The 22,349-nt window shown below is 43.5% G+C and overlaps 1 protein-coding gene across 1 annotated transcript; it reads left to right on the top strand.

The window, feature by feature from the left end:
- The first annotated feature begins 10,438 nt into the window (after window positions 1-10,438).
- On the top strand, window positions 10,439-16,277 carry LOC130108145 (interferon-induced GTP-binding protein Mx3-like). The gene is made up of 14 exons (XM_056274996.1): window positions 10,439-10,474; window positions 10,599-10,811; window positions 11,168-11,269; window positions 11,374-11,436; window positions 11,577-11,731; window positions 12,305-12,443; window positions 12,549-12,747; window positions 13,081-13,159; window positions 13,422-13,544; window positions 13,726-13,867; window positions 14,637-14,795; window positions 14,882-14,958; window positions 15,281-15,508; window positions 16,050-16,277. Exons 2-14 carry the CDS (start codon window positions 10,622-10,624, stop codon window positions 16,272-16,274), a joined length of 1,881 nt encoding a protein of 626 aa, XP_056130971.1. The 5' UTR covers window positions 10,439-10,474; window positions 10,599-10,621; the 3' UTR covers window positions 16,275-16,277.
- The last annotated feature ends 6,072 nt before the right edge of the window (window positions 16,278-22,349 follow it).

Genomic DNA, 22,349 nt, shown 5'->3' with positions numbered 1-22,349 from the left:
GCTCTATGTTTCTGAAAAGTTTTGAAAAAAGACAGCATTTTTTGACAGTTTACAGAATTTACCCATATTTTTCATTTAGTTTACTGAGAATATTTTGAACTGAGGCATTTTTTTCAAAGAAACCCAATGTATATTTTTATACAGGGAAATTGTTTCAACACAAAGCAGATTCAGAATGTTGCGTTCTTATAGACAAAGTACCCGGAGATGGCTTTATGTAAAATAAGCTTTTATTTATATCTCTCGGCTGTACATGTCCACCTGACTGTAAAAGGCATTGGAGAGCGCAGTTGTGGGTTTTGGCGCTTTTGCACCTAATATTTATATCCTTTCTGGGCGGGGTTACATCCGGTCAACAACATGTAAACAATAAGTAGTTCCGTATCAACAGTGAATGATAGAACATTTATCAATACACCACATTCCTCCCCAGAAACTTTAAACCTCTCATATTTTCATCTGAACAAAAAAAAAACCCGTTTTCCACCCACAGCAGTGACATTCTTTTTCCTATTACAGTCAACACTCAATGAACAGTTGCTTACAATCAATGTTTCTCCTAAGCAGATTATAAAGTTAACCTATCAGGTGCTCGCCTGTTTCGCTGTGGTCTGGTGCGTGGTGCTTCAGTAGCGGCAGATGCTTCATCTCTTTCCAGTTCACCACTGGGTACCACCTCTGTTTCTGGAGCCCTGACAAACACATGTTCTGCAATGTCAAATTCTGGGTCTCCTGTGTTGTCTGTGGTCTTATCTGTGATCAACTGGACAATGTGTTTCTTGAGGGTTTGCCCCTCTACCTTGACTAAGTAAGTCACTGGCCCTAGAGCTCGCTCTATCACCCCTGGTTTCCATTTCTTCCCATCCCCTCCCCAAAAATTCCTAACCTTCACCTTCTGATTGGGCTGGAGGGTTCTAGGACTGCCTGTAACCTTTGTGTGTTTCTCTTGCATCTGTGCTGAGAATTTTGGCTTTATCAGCGACAACCTGGTTTGAACCTGTCTTTTCAGAAAGAGCTCCGCTGGGGTTTTCCTTGTGGTTGTTGATGGAGTGTTCCTATAACTAAACAAAAAACTATCAATGCACTGTTGCACTGGATACCAATATTCCTTCTGCTTCTCTAAAGACTGTTTAAAAGTCTGGACCAACCTTTCTGCCTGTCCATTGGAAGCTGGATTGTAAGGAGCGGACTTGATGTGTTTGACACCATTTTGTTCTAAGAAGGTTTCAAACTCCCTTGACACTAGCCATTATCTGAAACGACCACTTGGGGGAGCCCCCACGATGCAAAGAGGCCCCTCATTGCATCTACTAGGGCTGTAGCTGTAGTCCTGGTCATCAGCTTGACCTCTGGCCAGCGCGAGTATGCATCACTGACCAAAAGAAACTGCTGTTTCCCTTTTTCTGCAAAATCGATGTGGATTCGTTCCCATGGCTGCTCTGGCCATTTCCATGGGTGTACGGGCACTTTGGTGGGCAGGTGTCTGTTTGCTTGGCATAAAATACAATTGTTTACCATATTTTCTATTTCCTGATCTAAGCGTGGCCACCAAAAATGGCTTCTGGCTACTGCTTTTGTCTTCACAATGCCCAAATGATCTGCATGTAACTCTTTCAAGAGTGTAGGTCTCCATGTCATGGGTATGATTACCCGTAAACCCCATAACACACAGTCGGCTTCCACTGTGAGCTCGTCACGTCTGTTCCAGTATGGCTTGAATTCTTCATCTGCTATATGTTTAGGCCATCCTGTCTGTATAAAATGCCTAACTTTTGTGAGCACCCTGTCTTTATCTGTTTGGATTTTAATATCTTTGGCTGAGACTGGCATTGCTTCTAACCAAGACACTCTGTGCTCTGGGTTACTCGTTGGTGCTTCTCCCTGTACTGGGAGCCTGGACAGACCATCTGCATTTGCATGCTGTAAGGAGGGTTTGTAGACTATGTCATACTGACAGGCAGAGAGGAGTAATGCCCATCTCTGCAGGCGGGCAGCGGCTAACGCTGGCACCCCTGTTGTTGGCCCTAGAATCTTCACTAAAGGCTTATGATCCATCACTAATATGAATTTCCTTCCATATAAGTAGTCCCTAAATTTTTGTATCCCAAAAATGATGCCTAGTGCTTCTTTCTCAATTTGAGAGTAGTTGATCTCAGTCTTGCTAAGCGTGCGTGAGGCATATGCGATTGGACGTTCACTACCATCTGCCATTCTATGTGCTATCACTGGTCCTAACCCATAGGCACTTGCATCACACGCTAGTAATAGTGGTAGCTGGGGGTCAAAGTGAGTCAGCACTGTGTCTGATGTTAACTGGCTCTTGGCCTTCTCAAAGGCTTCCTGGCACTTAGTAGACCATACCCATGGCTTGTCTTTCTGTAACAACTCAGTCATAGGCTTTATGATATTGGATAAGTTGTCCATAAACTTCCCATAATATGTCAGTCAGGCTAAGAATGCTCTCAGTTCTGTGACATTCTTTGGGGTGGGAGCATTTGCTATGGCTATTACCTTCTCTTCTATGGAGTGTAACCCTTCCTTGTCTATTTTGTGCCCTAAATATGTAACACTTGGCTGGCAGAAGGCACACTTGTCTTTGTTCACCCTTACACCTCTGTCTTGTAACCGCTCCAGCACTCGTTCTACATTTTCCCAGTGTTCGGCTTTTGTTGTCCCTGTGATGAGTATATCATCTAAATAGCACACCACCCTTGGTAGCCCCTGTAATACCTGATCCATGATGTGTTGGAATATTGCTGGGGAGCTTGCTACTCCATATGGCAACCTGTTTAGACGATACAGCCCCTTAGGCGTGTTTATAGTTAGGTACTGCTTGGATTCATCATCCAGCTCTACTTGCTGATATGCTTGTGTGAGGTCTAACTTGGTGAAATACCTGCCACCTGCTAGTTTAGCAAACAGGTCTTGTGTCTTTGGCAGAGGATATTTGTCTACCTCTAGCCATGGGTTTATTGTCACTTTATAATCCCCACATATTCTGACTTCTCCATTTATTTTGGGGATACATACTATGGGAGTAACCCATTCACTATATTTAGGGCCCTACCAAATTCACGGCCGTGAAAATCGCGTCACGGACCGTGAAATCAGCCTCTTCCCGTGTAATTGACCATTTGCCGTGAAATGCAGTGAAATGCAGAATTTAAGTGCGCAACCAGTTTGAGAAAATACTGTGCTGACATGATTGACATTTTGGATGCGCGAATAAAAGCATTCACGTGTCTAAGACATTGATTGGTTAAATGAGCATCCGGGGTGGTCGCAATGATCATAGTTGTTACTAGCATAGTTTGAGTTAGCTGTCGCCAGCATGTTAGCTTAGGCCCTAACGTGCTGAAGATGTCGAAATCTAAAGCCTCAAAAAACACGACTGCAGACGACAGAGTAATTGAGTTTGGAAAACATATTTTACACGCTGATGGCGGGAAATTATTTTGTACGAGTTGTAATATCTCCTTAGATCACAGTCGACGAGCAACGATTCAGCGTCACTTGGAAAGTGAAACTCATCTCCACAAAAAGAGGGCTGCCGAAAAAGAACCACAAGGTGGTTCGGAGACGAGTCAAACGAGAACATTACGCAAAGTAGATTTAAACAACCAGCGGCCGAATTCCTGAAAGCAGTGCGCATTTTTGACCCTGCACAAACACTTATTTTGACGGTGGATTTAAACTCACTCCGCACGGACATTCCTGGATTTGACAAAAACTGTAGGCTGGAATTGCCGAACTACAAACACATCGCACAAGAGGTGGACACAACTTTACTAGCGCTAGCTTTTTGGAAATCCTCCGAATCTAGGCTACCACACCTTGCTAAAGTAGCGTGGCGCTGTCTGTCAATCCCGACGAACTCTTTGGACGCGGAGAGGGCCGTGTCAAAACATGGACAAGTATTTTCATCGCAGAGACAGAGCATGAAGCCAAGCACCATCGCAGGATGCTCAATGCTTACATTAAACCACCAGTACGGTTATGCTGTGTACAGTAGGCTGGGCTATTCAGGCCCTGTGTGAATAAAAAGTGTAATTTAATAATTGCCGTGAAATGTCGCATTTTTCTTATAGATTCCGTGAAATCTGTGATTTTCGAGAAACTAGGTCCGTGAAATTGAGCGAAATGTACCGTGAATTTGGTAGGGCCCTAACTATATTCTACCGGGGTCCATACTCCTTTTTCTTGCAGTCTGTCTAGCTGCTGTTCTACTGCTGTAGTCAGTGCATAAGGCACTGATCTTGCTTTGCAAAACTTGGGCGTGGCGTCGCTAACCACCTGTAACCTTGCTTTTACTCCTGAAATGACCCCCCTGTCTCTCTCAAACACCTGGAAGTATTTCTGATACATCTCAGTCAGTGGATCTACTACCACCGGTACATGGTTCACTCTAGACCAGTCTAACTTTAAGAACTGGATCCAGTTTCTACCCATCAGTGTTGGCCCATGTCCCTTACACACTAACAAAGATAGCTGTTCTGTTTGCTCCCCACACTGTATTTTCACTTGGAATTTACCCAACAATGGAATCGGCTCTGAAGAATAAGTTTTTAAACTTACATCACATGGCATTAGTTTACACTTGCTAAACCTCTGTCTGTACAGTTTCTCATTTATGATACTCATGACTGCGCCTGTATCTACCTCCATTTTGATCTTTACACCATTACATCTCACCATGACCATAAATGGTCTGACATATTCATCATCATTTTTAGGCCTACCGGTAACGGAAAACAACCCCAAGTCTTTTTCAGTCCCTGTTACCTCGATGATGGTCAGCTTGTGGGTTTTGTTGGAGGCCCTGTAGTCCTCATAATCAGTCTCTTCCTCCGATGCAATTTGCTGCTCGTGGGGAGACTCCTCCCTGGTGATGTAACGAGTCTGCCTCTCTGCAGGAGTGGCCGTCTGGAGCTGCCGCCGTGGTTGGCCGTCTCCGACTCCGATGATGCAGTGGACCTGCACGCCCTCTCCAGATGGCCCTTCCGGTTGCAGGCTCTGCACTGGAACTCTTTGTACCTGCATGTCGCTGCCTGATGTCCCTCTCCGAGGCACCGGTAGCACGCCGTGTCCCTGGTGCCCTTTTTCATGTCGTGTGCCGCGTTTCCGCGCGCACTGGCGCTCCCTTTGTAGCTGCGGGCTCTCACAATGTCTGTTCTCAGCGGAGCTTGCTGGAACGCTCCAAGACTCGTGGATGTGCACTCAAAATTGTTCACCGTGTCCATCACTTTAGCCCAGTTTAGCTCTTGTCCATAAGCAGCACTCAACAGCTTAGTTCTCAGCTCTTTACTACTGATACCATATACTAACTGATCTCTCAGTTGTCCTTCTAGCGTCGCGCCAAATGCGCAAGAGGCTGCTAACCCTTTTAGCGCGGCAACATACTCGGCTAGAGACTCACCACTTTGTTGCTTGCGGGCACGGAAGCTATAACGTTCGCTCAGGACATTCTTCTTTGGCACGTAAAAGTCCCTCAATGCTTTAAAAATGTCAGCTAATGGCGTTTCCGATGGCTTCTTTGGCGCTACCAAGTCAGTCAGTAAAGTGAAAATCTTTGCACCCACCACGGATAGGAACACAGCCCGTTGCTTCCCCTCCTCAATCCCGTTGGCTTCGATAAACTGTGCAAAACGATGCTCGTACGTGCTGAAGCTTTCGTTAGCCTCGTTGAAGCACAAACCCGACTCACTGCTAAACACAGCCATTTCGTGACTGACGTTGCTAGTTGCTCCGGTTAGCTCTCTCTTCTCTCACACCTTTCGTGGAAAAACGAATCCCCTTCGTCGCCAGCGTTGTGTTCTTATGGACAAAGTACCCGGAGATGACTTTATGTAAAATAAGCTTTTATTCATATCTCTCGGCTGTACATGTCCACCTTACTGTCAAGGCATTGCAGAGCGCAGTTGTGGGTTTTGGCGCTTTTGCACCTAATATTTATATCCTTTCTGGGCGGGGTTACATCCGGTCCACAACATGTAAACAATAAGTAGTTCCGTATCAACAGTGAATGATAGAACATTTATCAATACACCACACAGAACAGATATTTTCTGTCAATTTTGACAGCACAAATAAATCTTATTTTGGTTCGAGTCCATTTTTGTCCGTTTTTATGGCTTGCCCCTGTAACCCATTGCTTATGATATTGTCAAGTAGAAAATCTTGAAGCAATATCAATATATTACAAAATACACTATGGAAATTCTGTACTTAATAAAATGCAGTGTGTAAATATTGCAGGGTGTTTCTCCATTTTAATTGTTTTTCATTTTTAAATTGCACATGCACAGACAGTCACTTTTTTCTCAGTAATATAAAGACAGAAAAACTATTTTATCTTCTGTGTTTAGATGGCTGCTTCAGTTTCATATTATTGTAAGCCATGCTCTTCTACGATATGTTCAAACTACTGTGAGATAATAGCTAACATGAATCTTGCACTCCCTAAAGCATGACTTCAAAAGAATTATTAAAAACACAAGAGCCTTGCAAAAATGGGTGTACATATTGAAAATACAGAGCTTTTGTGCCATCAACTCAGTACACAACATTTCTGAGAATCAAAAATGCCTTTCATTTACTGATTCAGGTTGGTTCAGCTTTTCAAAATCTGTGCAATTCATCAATATGAATTATCAGTGAAATTATTAGTTGCTGTTTGTTTGCACTGAAATGTGCAATAGGTATGAATTGTGCAACCCCGTTTTTTTTAACCTCCCAAGCATGTGGCTTGCATCCAGGTAATAAAATAAAAGACTAAATAAAAAAGGATTGATTGTTTGTGTATGTATAATATCTTTCTGTCCGTGTAAAATGGTGATGTGTTTGAGTCCATTTACTGGCTCTTGCAAGTGGTTCTTTACAAAAGGGTGGGGATATATATTTTGCAAGCGTTTTGATTCACACTAATAAAGGTGATGCTTAAATATAACCCAAACAAATGGGCGTTGTCTCTGTCTTCTTCTGGCTTTATAAAGGCAACAAATACATTCACTCTGTAATGTTATGCAGTGCAATGGAGTTGTCTAGCGTTTCTCAGTTTTCTGGTTTATTTTGCCCGCAGTAAAAATCAAGTCCTCTACCCCTCACCTTTGACCTGATGTCCAGCTTATTATAACAACAGGGAGGGAGGGTTGGCTATGGTCTGTAAAGGGTCTGTCAGTTTTCAACACAGAGTGGCTTTTATCTTTTGCTACACACACACACACACACACACACACACACACACACACACACACACACACACACACACACACACACACACACACACACACACACACACACACACACACGTTTGTTCTTCTGCACTTGTGGGGAGCCATAAGTGTAGTGTTGCCGGCAATAGTGTTGTGATCCTTACACCATCAAGTGTATCTTCTACTTTTTCTTTCAGCTTTTTCCGTTTTTCAGGAGCCGCCACAGCAGATTTTACACTTCCCATCAGGACCCTGTGAGGGCACAGCACCAATGCCGGCCGTTGTTAATGCGGGCCTCGACCGATCCAGTATGGTCTTGTCAATCCACATACTGATTTGGCAAACTTTTTCGCCGGTTGCCCTTTCTGACACAACTACTAACCCTGTGGATGGGGGCACAGATAAAGCGCTCGATGCCATCCCAGTATTCATGGACTTGCGCCCATGCCTGTCGCCATTACACCATCAAGTGTATCTAACTTGGGGATTTTTGTCTCGTTGCTGTTTATCGATGTCTGGGGTAAGGACTCTTGGATTGTTAAGGAATTTGGCAAATCTACTACTACTACTACTACTTTCGGCTGCTCCCGTTAGGGGTCGCCACAGCGGATCATCCGTTTCCATTTCTTCCTGTCTTCTGCGTCTTCCTCTGTCACACCAGCCACCTGCATGTCTTCCCTCACCACATCCATAAACCTCCTCTTTGGCCTTCCTCTTCTCCTCTTCCCTTGTCTTTTCCTTGACTACTTAGAGCTGACCAATCTTCATTTCTCTCTCCTCTCCGGCATTTTCCTTCTTCTGTTCGACGCAACACACCGTTCCATATCTTCCTCACCCCACATCCCTCACCCCCCCCCCATTCCACATGCATTATGATGTTAGTACAGTGAAATATGATGTTGTAGGAACAACACCAACAGGGCGATATCAGATCGTTCGGTTGCAGTGCATTATGTGTGAGGTTACACAATAAACTGACTTTAACACAATAGGAAGACACACTCATGACGATTATAAATTCACAACAACTTTATGTTTATGCTTAAGTCTGATGCCATCAAATTAACCCCCTAAAAAAGAAGAAGAAAAAACAGGTGTTCCTATGGTTGCATATAAGTGGTCAGTGGGCTAGGGGGCCAAGCCACGTGCAGGTGTTTACAAAAGATGACCAGCAGATTATGTTACCGGCCTAGACCTAGGGGAATCTGGGCGGTAGCAAGGATCCACAGACAGTGGGTACTGTGGACCGGTGAGGTGAGCTGGGTAGATAAACTGTGGATCATAGAAGAGAAACGCATGAGTCCATGTTCACTCAAGCTCGAACCAGTTTATTCTGCTTAACAAAAAACATTCAGTTCGTTTTAATACATCATTTCCATGTATTTTACTGTATCACTCACTATACAGTACCACGCAAACAATCACATCTCAAATAATAAACAATAACCCTCTTTGGCAATTTCGATAATATCCAAACGTCACCATTATAATATTATCAGTGACAAATAATACATCCATTTACAATGCACAATTGAATAAACATACAATTGAATAAACATACTGAAGAACACTATCTTTACTATAGAAACTTTCATGACTACTGAACTCTCCTGCCATAATCTGCACCCGCTCCCCTTTCTCTCTTCTCTCTCCCTCTGCACGGCTCCATGCGCGCGCGCACGCTGCCACGGTGCACGTGCACATCTCACTCCCAGAGCGCGGGACATACAATCTCAATAGAAATCGCGGAAGCTAAAAATTTCTCAAAATGTACACTTTTCACATAGTACTACCCTTAACTTAGTAACACATTCCTACAAACTTGCATCTCGCTATGTCTCCTGACATTATTATGAGATTGCCTTTCACGTTTCACGACTTCGTTGCTAGCAACGAACCTAGACTGGCTAACCACCAGCATAGAGTTCGTCACATCCAAATCAACACATAAATCAATTCCCAAAACATTGGACGCTACCAGCACTTGCTATCACCTATCTAGTTAACTTTTTCATGAACCAACCAAGTGCTTAATGTATTGGTGCAGTGTACCTGCGGATCATAGAAGAGAAACGCATGAGTCCATGTTCATTCCAGCTCGAACCAGTTTATTCTGAGGTGGTTAGGAAGCTGGGAGTAGCTTGACTCCGGGGATCCACAGAAGCGATACAGCGCCCTCTACTGGCTTGGTGGAGAAACACCCTTACTGCGTTGCAATCACGTATCTAAATTAGATCTAAATCTAAAAAATAGGGGGGGGTGTAGTTTTTAAGATAAACTTTTAATTGAGGCTATTTTCAATCCCTTACAATTACAATGACTTAATTGAGGAGATGGCTTGCTTCAAGGTGGCTTCTTCATTCGAAACATCTGTTATTGTTGCTGTTGTTGTTATTGCTGCTGCTGTTGTTGTTTACAAAATACTAATAATGTTTAAAATGAAGAATGGCTACTGTAAATGCACTATTTTCTTGCTGGTTTGGGGTGAAAGGGCAAGTAAAACAAAGACGTGTGTACTGTCAGCAGTTGAGAACAAGACATTCGTGTAGTTGAGCTCAATATGCACCGTCTTTAAGGGACCTTGGTCTCGCTGATGATGTCGTCCCAATGAGGTAGTCTCGCGATTCCTGCGCAGTTTGGGCAGAAGCCATAGATGACCCAAGTACTCATGTCATTCACCGTACTCAATTTCACATTTAGCCAGTATCTTCGAAAAGACAGAGTGACAAAAGCGCAAGAAATGTTACTGGCAGAAGAGAGAAGCATAATCAAAGAAGGCTGAATCAGTTCATCTGGATACATTTATTGACAGATACGTTTCATCACTCATCCAAGTGACATCCAGTCTCAACTCTTCCGACACTCCTGCCACATAAGGAATCACCACTGGTTTACGCTTAGACAGCTGCTGTCCTTCTCCTCTCTTCGATGCACTGTCGGGCGTCTTCCTGGCTTTGACAAACGCCCTGTTAGGATAACCACACTTCTAGTCACGAAACGCACTTGAACTGAATACAGGGCGTATGACAGAACGGCGCGTCTCATCCACACCCTGGCTATCGGAAACGCCCGAGGCGCTTCCGCGAAACCAAAAGCGAAACTCTGCGTACCTTAAGTTTCGATTCTCCGCAGTTTTGCTTGTAATCGCCATTATGTGTGTCCGTCCCACATCACGTTATACCTTGGCAACCCATTCAGTGCTTCGCATCATTGCAGTCGTCATCGTAGTACAGTACCCATCTCCACCAAGACGTCCCATCAAGGTAAATACAGTATAGTACGTTATTACTATATTATTATTATATTACTATTATAATATACCAGACTAACCTTGAAAAAATATATGCTTTCGGATTTTGTTATACACAAAAAAAATCCTCTCACCAGAAAAAAATAAATAAAAAATTGACATGGAAAACACACTGAATCGGCATTATGAGGAGAAAGTGCGTCCCTGCATTGACCTCATCGACTCCCTGCGCTCCCTGGGTGTTGAGAAGGACTTGGCGCTGCCCGCTATTGCGGTGATTGGGGACCAAAGCTCCGGCAAGAGCTCAGTGCTGGAGGCGCTGTCCGGGGTGTCATTGCCCAGAGGAAGTGGTGAGTGAAAAATAGGTGGTCTGTTCCGAATAATTCCCCCGTCTCTTCTCAATTTTAGTACATTTTGGCATAGAAAACCGTTGGACCCTCTTATGGCAAACTTTGTATCACTAAAGAAATTTGCACCCTTGACCTCTTGGTGTCGTTTCGGGGTGAAGCAGTTTATCTTGAATGAGTGAGGCCAGGTTAGTTTTCCAAGAGTCACCACAACGCCTTTTGGAAATGTTCTTTTATAGGCCTTGCTCATACTAAGTATATTCAGTTGTCATCAAAATATAAGAAGGGTGCATGTTGAACTACTACGTTGTTATGCCTGCAACCAGTTTAACTCTCGTATCTGCCTTTCCCTCATACAGGTATTGTGACAAGATGTCCTCTTGAGTTAAAGATGAAAAGGAACAGAAAAGGAGAGGCTTGGCAAGGATATATAAGCTACGCTGTAAAGACTGACCCTGGAGGTGGGTGATTTTTTTTGTTGTCAAAGGGATGTGACATTTACAACTAATGAATTAAATTCAATAAATCAAAACATTTCAACATTTGATATGAAATATCCCCCCAGTGTGTCTTTACCATGAAGAATGCATTGAGGATCCTTCACAAGTGGAGGGCTACATTGAGCAAGGTTACAAGGCTGAGAAGCATCCAAAGGCTATTCAACTCCATCTTATAGTTTCAAATTTATGAAATGACAGATATTTAATGCTGTTCTGATGCATTGTTACTTATTTCTTTTTCTTTTTCTTTTTTTTTGTCCACCTTTAGCCCAGAATGAAATGGCTGGGGTTGGAGTTGGGATCAGTGATGACCTCATCAGCCTGGAAATATCCTCTCCTGATGTCCCTGACCTCACACTCATAGACCTGCCGGGTATCGCCAGGGTGGCAGTGAAGGGACAACCTGAGAACATTGGTGAACAGGTACAGTGCTTGATACATTTACATTTAATCATTTGCTGGATGCTTTTATCCAAAGTGACTTACAAGACTGTCATCAATTATCAGATAAATTCGACTATTACTGACTGGCATAATAGAGCGCAACAAAGTAATTATATCAGAGCCAAGACTGCATGTCATGTCAAGTGCATTAGTGTTGGCGTGCATTAGGTCATCAAGAGGTAGAGAATAGGAAATATCAAAGTACAACAACTTACGCTGTCGCATGCCCATAAAACAGGTAAGGTTTTGGAATAAGAGCATAAAATGCAATGTTTCAAGTAAACATTAAAGAAGGAAAATGGAAAGAATTCCAAGACCAAAAACCTTCAGTGTAAAAACACATCACCAAGTAGATTGTAAACTGTAATTGCAAGGGCCCATCACATGGCTATTTAAATATATAGATGCAGAGACCAGCACAAGAGTAATACAGAAAAACTAGACCCCCCCCCAATTTTTTTTTTAAATCAGGCCAATGTCTGAGCCCAGAGCCTTTTAACTGTAGCCAAAAAGGCAGGTCCTCGACTACATGTGTGTGTGTTTGCACTTCAGATCAAGAGACTGATACAGAAGTTCATCAGAAAACAAGAAACAATCAGCTTGGTGGTCGTCCCATGCAACGTTGACATAGCAACCACAGAGGCTTTGAAGATGGCACAGGAAGTGGACGTCGCTGGAGAGAGGACATTGGGTGCTGTTTATTTCTAAACCATACCTATTGTGCATTTGCTTGAAAGTGATTTTTTTTAAGTGCCCCCCCTCTCTCTCTCTCTCTCATAAAAATTAATATTGACAGGCATCCTGACCAAACCTGACCTGGTTGACAAAGGAACAGAAGAGACGGTGGTCAAAGTTTTGCAAAATCAAGTCATCCCCTTGAAGAAGGGCTACATGATGGTCAAGTGCAGGGGTCAGCAGGAGATCATAGATCAGGTCTCATTGAGCAAGGCCAATGAAAGAGAGAAGGCCTTCTTTGAGGAACATTCACACTTTAGGTGTGACCACAATCTTAATTGAATTGCATTTACCTCTGCCATCTTGAGCAGGGGGTTCATTTGAAACCTGTTTAATACCTTGTGACAGCTAAAATAGTGGGGACCAAATGTACCAAAGCAAAAGCAAGTGTGTTTAGTCATCAATATTGTTGTAAGAGGATCATCTTTACTTGGCTAATTTGAAAGACGCACACTGAAACAAAATTTTTGCTATTGCTTTAGTGACACAACTCAGTTCTTTGTAGATTGCGGCAGACATGGCACATCTGGTATTTGCTGGGTGGTAAAAGGTTTTGTTGTATTTGACTCTATTCCTTCATTGTTGCTACACAGTGCACTGCATGATGATGGTAAAGCATCCATTCCCAAACTGGCAGAGAAACTGACTCTTGAGCTGGTTAAACACATTGAGGTGAAATGTTTTATTTCCATTTGTTCAAAAATTGCTCTGACCAAAATTATATGAAATGCCCACTGTAACCCATATTACATTTTAATTACAAGTTAATGGCAGTTTCAGTCAAAACAAATTTAAAGGGTTTGGTAAAAGACAACTCAGAGATGCAACATTTCATATGAAATATGATCAAAATGATGAAAAATATATGATCATCATACAGAAATTATTGTATCTGACTCCGTTTCATCTGCTTTTCTTTCTTTCTTACATGAAGAAATCCTTGCCTCATTTGGAGGAACAAGTTGAAAGGAAAATTATAGAAATACAAAAGGAGCTGAGCTGTTGTGGTAGCGGACCCCCGTCTGACGAATCAGAAAGAATCTATTTCCTAATTGATGTGAGTCTGTTTCCTTCACCTCTGCGCTTGACTTGCTGGTAGAAATTTGTGCACAACAGCTAAAAACAATGCGACGTGTGATGCCTTGTGTGAGTTCTAGGAACTAAAATAACTTAAAACAGCAAAAACACAACATTTACTTACCTGTGCCCCATTTTAATTTGAAACTGCTCTATTTTAGAAAGTGACAGCATTTAATCAGGATGCTATCAGCCTCACAACTGGGGAAGAAACAAAGAGTGGAGGAAGGTCCGATGTCTTTTCTGTGCTCAGAGAAGAGTTTAGCAAATGGAAGGCCCATCTAGACCATTCTGGAGAAAACTGTAAGTGCATGGTAATGTATTTGTATTGGGAGCTTGCTGTTGTATTACTTTGAACATTGTCTTTCCACTCTTTACTGTGGCATGTGAACCATAAAACTCTGACCCCATTATGTAAATTAACATGTTTTCTTGATGTTTTTTTAGACGTCAATGTGAGTTTGAAATGTTAATCCGAGTTTCATATGCCACGGAGTAATGTTTAAAAGCGCTGTTCCTGGGTGTCTGAGTGGCATGGTGGTCTATTCCGTTGCCTACCAACATTGGGATGGCCAGTTCGAATCCATGTGTTGCCTCCGGCTTGGTCGGGCATCCCTACAGACACAATTGGCTGTGTCTGTGGGTGGGAAGCTAGATGTGGGTATGTGTCCTGATCGCTACACTAGCGCCTCCTCTGGTCAGTCAGGGCACCTGTTTGGGGGGGATGGGGGACTAGGGGGAATAGCATGATTTTCCTACGCAGTACGTCCCCCTGGCAAAGCTCCTTACTGACAGGTGAAAAGAAGTGGCTAGCAACTCCACATGTATCGGGGGAGGCATATGCTAGTCTGCAGCCCTCCCCGGATCAGCAGAGGAGGTGGAGCAGCGACCAGGATGGCTCTGAAGAGTGGGGGTAACTGGGCAAGTACAACTGGAAGAAAAAGGGGGGCAAATCTAAAAAAAAAAAAAAAGCACTGTTCCTGCTTGCTAACTTGAACACCCTGCCTCACCCCTGATCTAGCTATATTAGCTACAAAATGTTTTACATCAATAAATATGGTTTATGTCACAGTCAACAAGAAGATTGAAAAAGAGGTGGCCGAATATGAAAAAAAGTACAGAGGAAGAGAACTGCCAGGCTTCATTAACTACAAGACCTTTGAGGTCATGGTGAAGGAGCAGATCAGACTGCTTGAAGAGCCTGCTATCAAGAAGCTCAAGGACATAGCAGGTATCATATAAAGCTGGCACTGTGGCCTTTCAACATAGGTTAATCCTGTGTTATTTAATGTCCCACTGTTTTTCCATGTTTTCTAGATGTTGTGAAAAAAGGGTTCACTCAACTGGCTCAGGCGAGCTTTGTTGGATTTCCCAACCTCATCAAAACAGCTAAGGTATCACAGTCAATGATGACTATCGCGGCATCATTTTGAATATAAACATTAGCTAATATCACAGAAAGTTGAATCAGTTCATCTGGATGCAACGTTTTTTTGGGGGGGAGAAAAACGTTTCATCACTCATCTAAGTGACCTCTTCAGTCTCAGCTGACTGCAGGTATCCCCACCCTTATAAACCCTTATGCGGTCAATCTTCTCTCAATAAACCTTGTGTCCAGATGAACTGATTCAACTTTCTGTCATTTCCTTACCTGGATTATTGAGCATGCATCAAGACATTAGCTAATATCATTTCAATTTTTGTTTTGTCATCCAGACCAATATTGAAGCCATCAGGAAGGAGAAGGAGTCTACAGCCGAATCCATGCTGAGAACCCAATTCAAGATGGAGCTGGTCGTTTACACACAGGACAGCACATACAGCACCAATTTAAAGAAGAGGAAGAGAGAAGATGATGACATTTTGGGGCACTTGGCTCATATTTACAATGACAACGGGGCCACCCTGAAAGAGATGATGATACATTTGAAATCCTATTACCAAGTAAGTGTCCTTTTGCACCTTCTTCACAAGGAAATTGTATGTTAAATAAAATCAGATTTTGATTGTGTATTTATTGATTACCTCATTGCATGTTCCCTAGACTACACATTTCTGTAATGGTAGCAATGAATTTCAAGGCACAAACAAACACCTCTTAACTTGTTTCTTCATCATCAGAGTAACATGAAATTAGATGTATCTTAAAAAAATCTAGAAAAATACTTCTTATTCCTCTAAAATGTACTTGTTCTTCTAATAATATCATGACACAGAACTGGACATTCATTTACAAATGTTTGTGACAGAGTTTGATGGAGTCCTGAAAGTCCTATTTTCTCCTACTTGACAGGAATTAAATGTATTTTCATTTGCAGCAAATCTAGTCTTTTTTCTTAGGGGAGGTGGATAGAGGTATTCCCATTTTCAATCATCCTAAGATCTCTTAGCTTTAAATGATTCAACTGGGATCAAAATGAATGCGGTAACCTCGATGGCTTGTGGCTATTTTAGTTGAATATTATTTCCCCTCCCAAACCCCCAGATTGCCAGTCAGCGTCTGGCCGACCAGATCCCTCTGGTGATCCGTTATGTGATGCTGCAGGAGTTTGCCTCTCAGCTTCAGAGGGAGATGCTACAGATACTGCAAGACAAGCAGAACATGGAGTCTCTGCTTCATGAGAACCATGATATAAATACCACGAGGAACAGTCTCCAGAAACGGCTGAAGTGCCTGACAAAGGCACACACTATCTTGGCAGAGTTTTAGTGGGGATCAACTCTTGACTTTCAATTGAACTACTTTCTGGACTAATGCTATAATTTAAAAGCTTACTTTATACTTTCACTTGCAATTACATTTTGCCATTGAATATTTCATGCTTTTTGGAGGATGATTGAGTTGTTAGTCTAAGGGCAACTGTCTTGTAAGGTAGTTTATAGAACGTTGTTCTTTGATGCATACTGGAGCCATTGCAAATACACTGCTCAAAAAAATAAAGGGAACACATAAGCAATGCAATGTAGCTCCAAGTCAATCACACTTTTGAGATATCAACCTGTCCAGTTAGGAAGCAACACTGATTTGTGAATCAATTTCACCTGTTGGTAAATTGTCTAATTTCCACCAGGTGGAAATTAGACAATTTGCAAGACAACCCCTATAAAAGGAATGGATTTGCAGGTGGTGGCCACAGACCATTTGCCTGTCCTCATCTTTTCTGGCCGATCTTTGGTTAGTTTTTCATTTTGCTAGTGCCCTCACCACTAGAGGTGGCATGAGGCGGTATCTGCAACCTACAGAAGTTGCTCAGGTAGTGCAGCTCATCCAGGATGGCACATCAATGTGTGCTGTGGCAAGAAGATTTGATGTGTCTCCCAGCACAGTGTCCAGAGCATGGAGGAGGTACCAGGAGACAGGCCAGTACACCAGGAGACGTGGAGGGGGTCGCAGGAGGACAACAACCCTGCAGCAGGACCGCTATTTGGTCCTTTGTGCAAGGAGGAACAGGAGGAGCACTGCCGGAGCCCTACAAAACGACCTTCAACAGGCCACTAATGTGCAGGTTTCTGCTCAAACAGTGAGAAACAGAATGCATGAGGATGGTATGAGGGCCCGATGTCCACAATTGGGGCCTGTGCTCACAGCCCAACACCGTGCAGCCCGATTGACCTTTGCCAGAGAACATCTTGGTTGGCAGATTCGCCATTGGCGCCCTGTGCTCTTCACAGATGAGAGCAGGTTCACACTGAACACATGTGACAGACGTGAGAGAGTCTGGAGACGCTGTGGAGAACGTTCTGCTGCCTGCAACATCCTCCAGCATGACCGGTTTGGCGGTGGGTCAGTGATGGTCTGGGGAGGCATATCCTTGGAGGGCCGCACAGACCTCTACGTGCTAGCCAGAGGTACCATGACTGCCATTAGGTACCGGGATGAGATCCTCAGACCCATTGTCAGACCATATGCTGGTGCAGTGGGCCCTGGGTTCCTGCTCATGCATGACAATGCTCATCCTCATGTGGCCAGAGTGTGTCAGCAGTTCCTGTATGTCGAGGGCATTGATGCTATGGACTGGCCTGCATGTTCCCCAGACCTGAATCCAATCGAGCACCTCTGGGACATCATGTCTCGTACCATCCGCCAACGCCATGTCGCACCACAGACTGTCCAGGAGTTGACCGATGCCCTGATCCAGGTCTGGGAGGAGATCCCTCAGGAGACCATCCGTCGTCTCATCAGGAGCATGCCCAGACGTTGTAGGGAGTGCATACAGGCACGTGGAGGCCACACACACTACTGAGCCTCATTTTGAATCGTCTTGAAGAATTTCCACAGAAGTTGGATCAGCCTATGTTCTCATTTTCCACTTTGATTTTGAGTATGATTCTGAATCCAGACCTTAATGGGCTAATGATTTTGATTTCCATTGATCATTCTTAGGTTATTTTGCTCTAAACACATTCCTCTGTCTAATAAATAAAGATTTTCAGCTGAAATATTTCATTCATCGAGGTCTATATTGTGTTTTTAGGTGTTCCCTTTATTTTTTTGAGCAGTATATATAATACACTGGCTTTCACGCACTTATTGTATTCACTCATTTAAAAAAAAAATCTCTTTCTTGTTTACTTTAGCACTGGTTTTGCTCTTAGATGCTTGTTTAGATGCACTTGTGACCTCTGATGACTAGTAGTTCTGCTGATTTCCTACGTTAAATGCACTTATTGTAAGTCGCTTTGGATAAAAGCGTCGGCTAAATTATTGTAATGTAATGTATTACTATGACTGGCATTTTTGTATATTTACCTTTCATTTGATCTGCAAATGGATATATTTGCTCTGTTTATTACAGTGTTCAGCTGTTACATTGTGATAATAGTGTTTAATTGATTTCAACACATCTAATATCTATTTACAGCTCCTCATATAAACTTGATAAACATGTGTAATGGCATTTTCTTCATACTGCAAACAGCTTGGGATTCCTTGGCTTCAATATGCTGTGTATTGTTTTAACACGAATAACAGTTTTATTGGCTATAAAGAAATAGTTCTCAGTCTGTACTTGTTCTAGGTGTTTTACAATGTCAAAATAAAGTAAGAATTGGACTGTCACTGCAGACTGAAAATTTTTGGTCACTAATCCAACTGGTTTCTTCAGTTCTGATATTGAAGGGAAATCTTGCTTTTGGCGGCAAAGGCAATGTGCTTTTCAAATGGATGTCCTCATCTGCAGCCTCATCCAACGAGGAAAGTGGCTTCTCAGTGAAATAACAGCCAGATAGTTTTTTTTTATTTTTTTTACTGTCATATTCTGCTTAGGGCCCCAAAAAGGCATGTGCTGACCCTGACTTGAGGTCATGTTCCTCTTCAACATAGGCCTCGCAAGGCCTTACCTGAAGACGATAAGAAAATCGAGACATCTGGGGATGTTTCATCTTAAACTTTTCCACCCTAATGTTTTCCAGAAGCAACACTTTGATTGGCTGCACTAATTGTCAGTCACTGGCACTTTGAAATCTTGTCATGTGATTTCTTAATGCGAGCCTAAACACATCCTGTCTCTTGCTCAGTTGTGATTTGTCAACCTCTTTTGTTTTCTCTGCTTTCTTTTGGTCTGAAATGAGAGTTAAAAAAGGTGCTAAGCAAATACTTACCACATATGTAGTACATAGGTAGGTTTCATTTTACTGTCATGTGCTTAGAGTCAAGTCAAGTCAATTTCATTCGTATAGCGCTATATCACAAATTACAAATTCAGACTCAACAAAAACAGACACAAATACAACACAAATACAAACACAAATACAAACTCAGAGCTCACTGCAATTAATAGAGGACAATCTACAATCCCTGTTCAGTGTGAAAACACATTCTATAGTTCAGCTAAAGCTACACTACAGCCAGGGGTGTGCTTGTCTTAGCTTAGCTTCGAAAAGCTTTGGGAAGAAAATAACTAATGATTTGAATAGCATTTTTCTCAACAATTTTATAAAGCGCTTCAAATGTTATGCTATAACCCAAGCACATCTAATTTTTTTTATATACCACTTCATACCACTGAAAATGCACTTGTTTGGGAGATAAAAGGGAATGTATTACTTTACCTAATTATTTAAATGAAGTTATACTTCCCATATATTTCTAGAAATCACGTTGAAAAAGTGTGTTTGTAGACACCAGAGTAGGTAAAAAATAGTTTATGATTTTTTTATTCCACATTATTATTATTTCACATATTGCTTTTACATATTATTATTATCATTAGGGTTCAAGCCCAAAGGGTCTAAACCCTGTTGTCTTTGTGTTGGTGTAACGGGGGCAGTCCTATGCTGTTCTATGCTGGTCAGCCTGCTGCATGCCCGTCACTCTCATCATTAGCTCTGCGTTGTGTTCTAGTTGGGTGGGGCCCCAGGTGTTGTGGGGGCCCTCAGTCTCTCATCATCATCATCATCATCATCATCATCATCATGATCAAGGAAGGAGGGGGGACACACAGGACTCTATTTAAAATGTAGTAAACACAAATAACAGCACACAGACAGGATTTGGTGATATTTCATACTCAAACAAAATAAAATAAAAACATTAATTTTAACCTGGTTACATTCACCCCTCCTGAAATTCACCAACATCCTGACAGCAGGATAAAAAGAGAAAGAGGAAAGGAAAAGTCCATCACTGACTACTGGCACAAGTGAAAAGAAGGACCTAGTCCTCCAGTCAACTTAGGAGCTACCTCGGTTACGAGGTCCAGAAAATAATGAGGTTGATCAAGTCTCAGAATTCCCTTAGATCAATGTGACGCCTGATACGCCACACCATGCACTTGGCCCAAAACAACCCTGTCTGATAGACACCTAATAACTCACATTAAACTAGTTTGAATGACTCCAACCTCCATCAAAGTTCAAACCCTCACATTCCGTAGAAATGGCATCTGAGCCATAGATTCTATTAACCTGTTCACTGACCTCACCACCCTCCCTGTGCGTGTCCTAACCCGACCATCGCTCTCTACTTGTGTGCGTGAGACAGTGCGAGCTACAACATCTGTATCGAGTGAGGGTGGTGCCCCTGTGTGCGAATCAGTGTGAGATATAACACCTACATCGAGTGAGTGTGATGCCTCTATGTGTGGTGCATGTGTGTTGTGTGGTGCGTGTGTGTTGGGTGGAGACTGAGCAGTGGCCCCCACAGGACTGACTACCAGACTAGACGGAATGAACTCTTCCGCTTCTGCCCACTCAGATCTAGGCGAGTCTCCAAGTGATGAGACTGCTAGCCCCACTGCATCCACTGAGACCGTCAGGCCATCTGCACTGTCCTCCTCATCGGACTCTGCGCAGTCAAGCAACTGACTGGTTGTACTGGACTCCTCACCCTGATCTAACTCAGGAAGGGGCAAGAAGTTGACCTCCAACAAACGGTTCCTGTGCACCACTCTGGTGTGCCCCTCTGCATCCTGAATCTTGTAGACGTGGATATTGGGGTTGACACCGACAACCATGTACACTCCGTTCTCCCATTTGTCAGCCAACTTTCTCTTCCCTCGCTCACTCTGGTTCGCAACCAAAACACGATCCCCGACAGACAGGACAGTGCCCTTGGCGTGTCTGTTGTACTGTCGCGCCTGATGCTGCTGCTCAGCCATGGAGTGCTTCTGAGCGATCTCCATTGCACTCCTTAGACAGGAAAGCAGAGACTGAGCATAAGAGTCATAGTCAACAACGTGAGGATCATGCAAAACCTGCCTGAACATAACATCCACCGGCAGTCTTGGGACACGCCCATACATCAGGAAGAAAGGTGCATAACCCGTGGTCTCGTGAACAGTGGCATTGTACGCGAGCGTGAGAGAATGGATCTGCTGAGGCCACTGTTGCTTCTGCTGAAGCGGAAGGGAACGGAGCATATTCCCCATCGTGCGATTAAAACGCTCTGTCCCGCCATTACCCATAGGATGGTAGGCCGTCGTGTGGGACTTCGCTACACCCGCCAACTTGAGAAGCTCTGCAATCAGGTTACTCTCAAAGTTTGTGCCCTGGTCAGAATGTATTCTCTCTGGAAACCCGTAAACACAGAATACATGATCCCAGAGTTTCTTGGCGACCTGCTTCGCTGTCTGATTGGTGCAGGGGAACGCGTGAGCAAGCTTAGTGAAGTGGTCAGTAACCACTAAGACATCGACTGACCGCTGCTTACTGTCCTCAGCGGACCAGAAATCCATACACACAAGCTGCATCGGTGCGGAAGTTTTAATGCTCTCCAGGGGCGCGCAAGCAGCTGGCTCTGGGGTCTTCCCAAACACACATCTCCGACAGCATCTGACATATGCTCTGATATCTCTCTCCATGTCAGGCCAATAAAAACGCTGCCTTGCAAGAGAGAGAGTACGGTCCTGGCCCTGATGACCAGCGTGATCGTGGATGCCAGACAGTGCCTTGTCTTTCAGACTCAGAGGTAAAACATACTGAGACCTCCTCTGCTTGGACACTGGGTCCTTTGTCACCCTGTACAAGACACCATCATTGACTTCCAACTTCTCCCACTGTTTCAGCAGCCTGAGGACCTTCTGGTCAGCACCATGCCTCTCACGTCTCGATGGCCGCTTCCGAACAGCGACAAAGGGCAACACCTTGGAGACGCAGGGGTCCTGCTCCTGACTCAACCTGAGCTCCTCGGTGGATAACATTGGCAGTGTATCCTGACCACCCGACAGATGCTGAACGTGCTGGACCAAACTGAGTGCTGTGAATACTGATGCATCAGGCCAGTCACATTTGGCTTGACAAAAAGCCCTGACCTCAGCTGCATCACAAGCAAACCCAGATCGCGCAC

This window comes from Lampris incognitus, chromosome 2 (assembly GCF_029633865.1).
Source record: "Lampris incognitus isolate fLamInc1 chromosome 2, fLamInc1.hap2, whole genome shotgun sequence".
NCBI classification, from domain to species: Eukaryota; Metazoa; Chordata; class Actinopteri; order Lampriformes; family Lampridae; genus Lampris; species Lampris incognitus.
This window is presented reverse-complemented; position numbering and strand designations above follow the sequence as displayed.

Bases quoted from the DNA above. Each gene is read 5' to 3' on its own strand.
- LOC130108145 (XM_056274996.1), top strand. From the start codon at position 10,622: ATGGAAAACACACTGAATCGGCATTATGAGGAGAAAGTGCGTCCCTGC. The intron at 11,270-11,373 runs GTGGGTGATTTT...ATATCCCCCCAG, and splicing joins TGTAAAGACTGACCCTGGAG to TGTGTCTTTACCATGAAGAA. The intron at 11,732-12,304 runs GTACAGTGCTTG...TTTGCACTTCAG, and splicing joins CTGAGAACATTGGTGAACAG to ATCAAGAGACTGATACAGAA.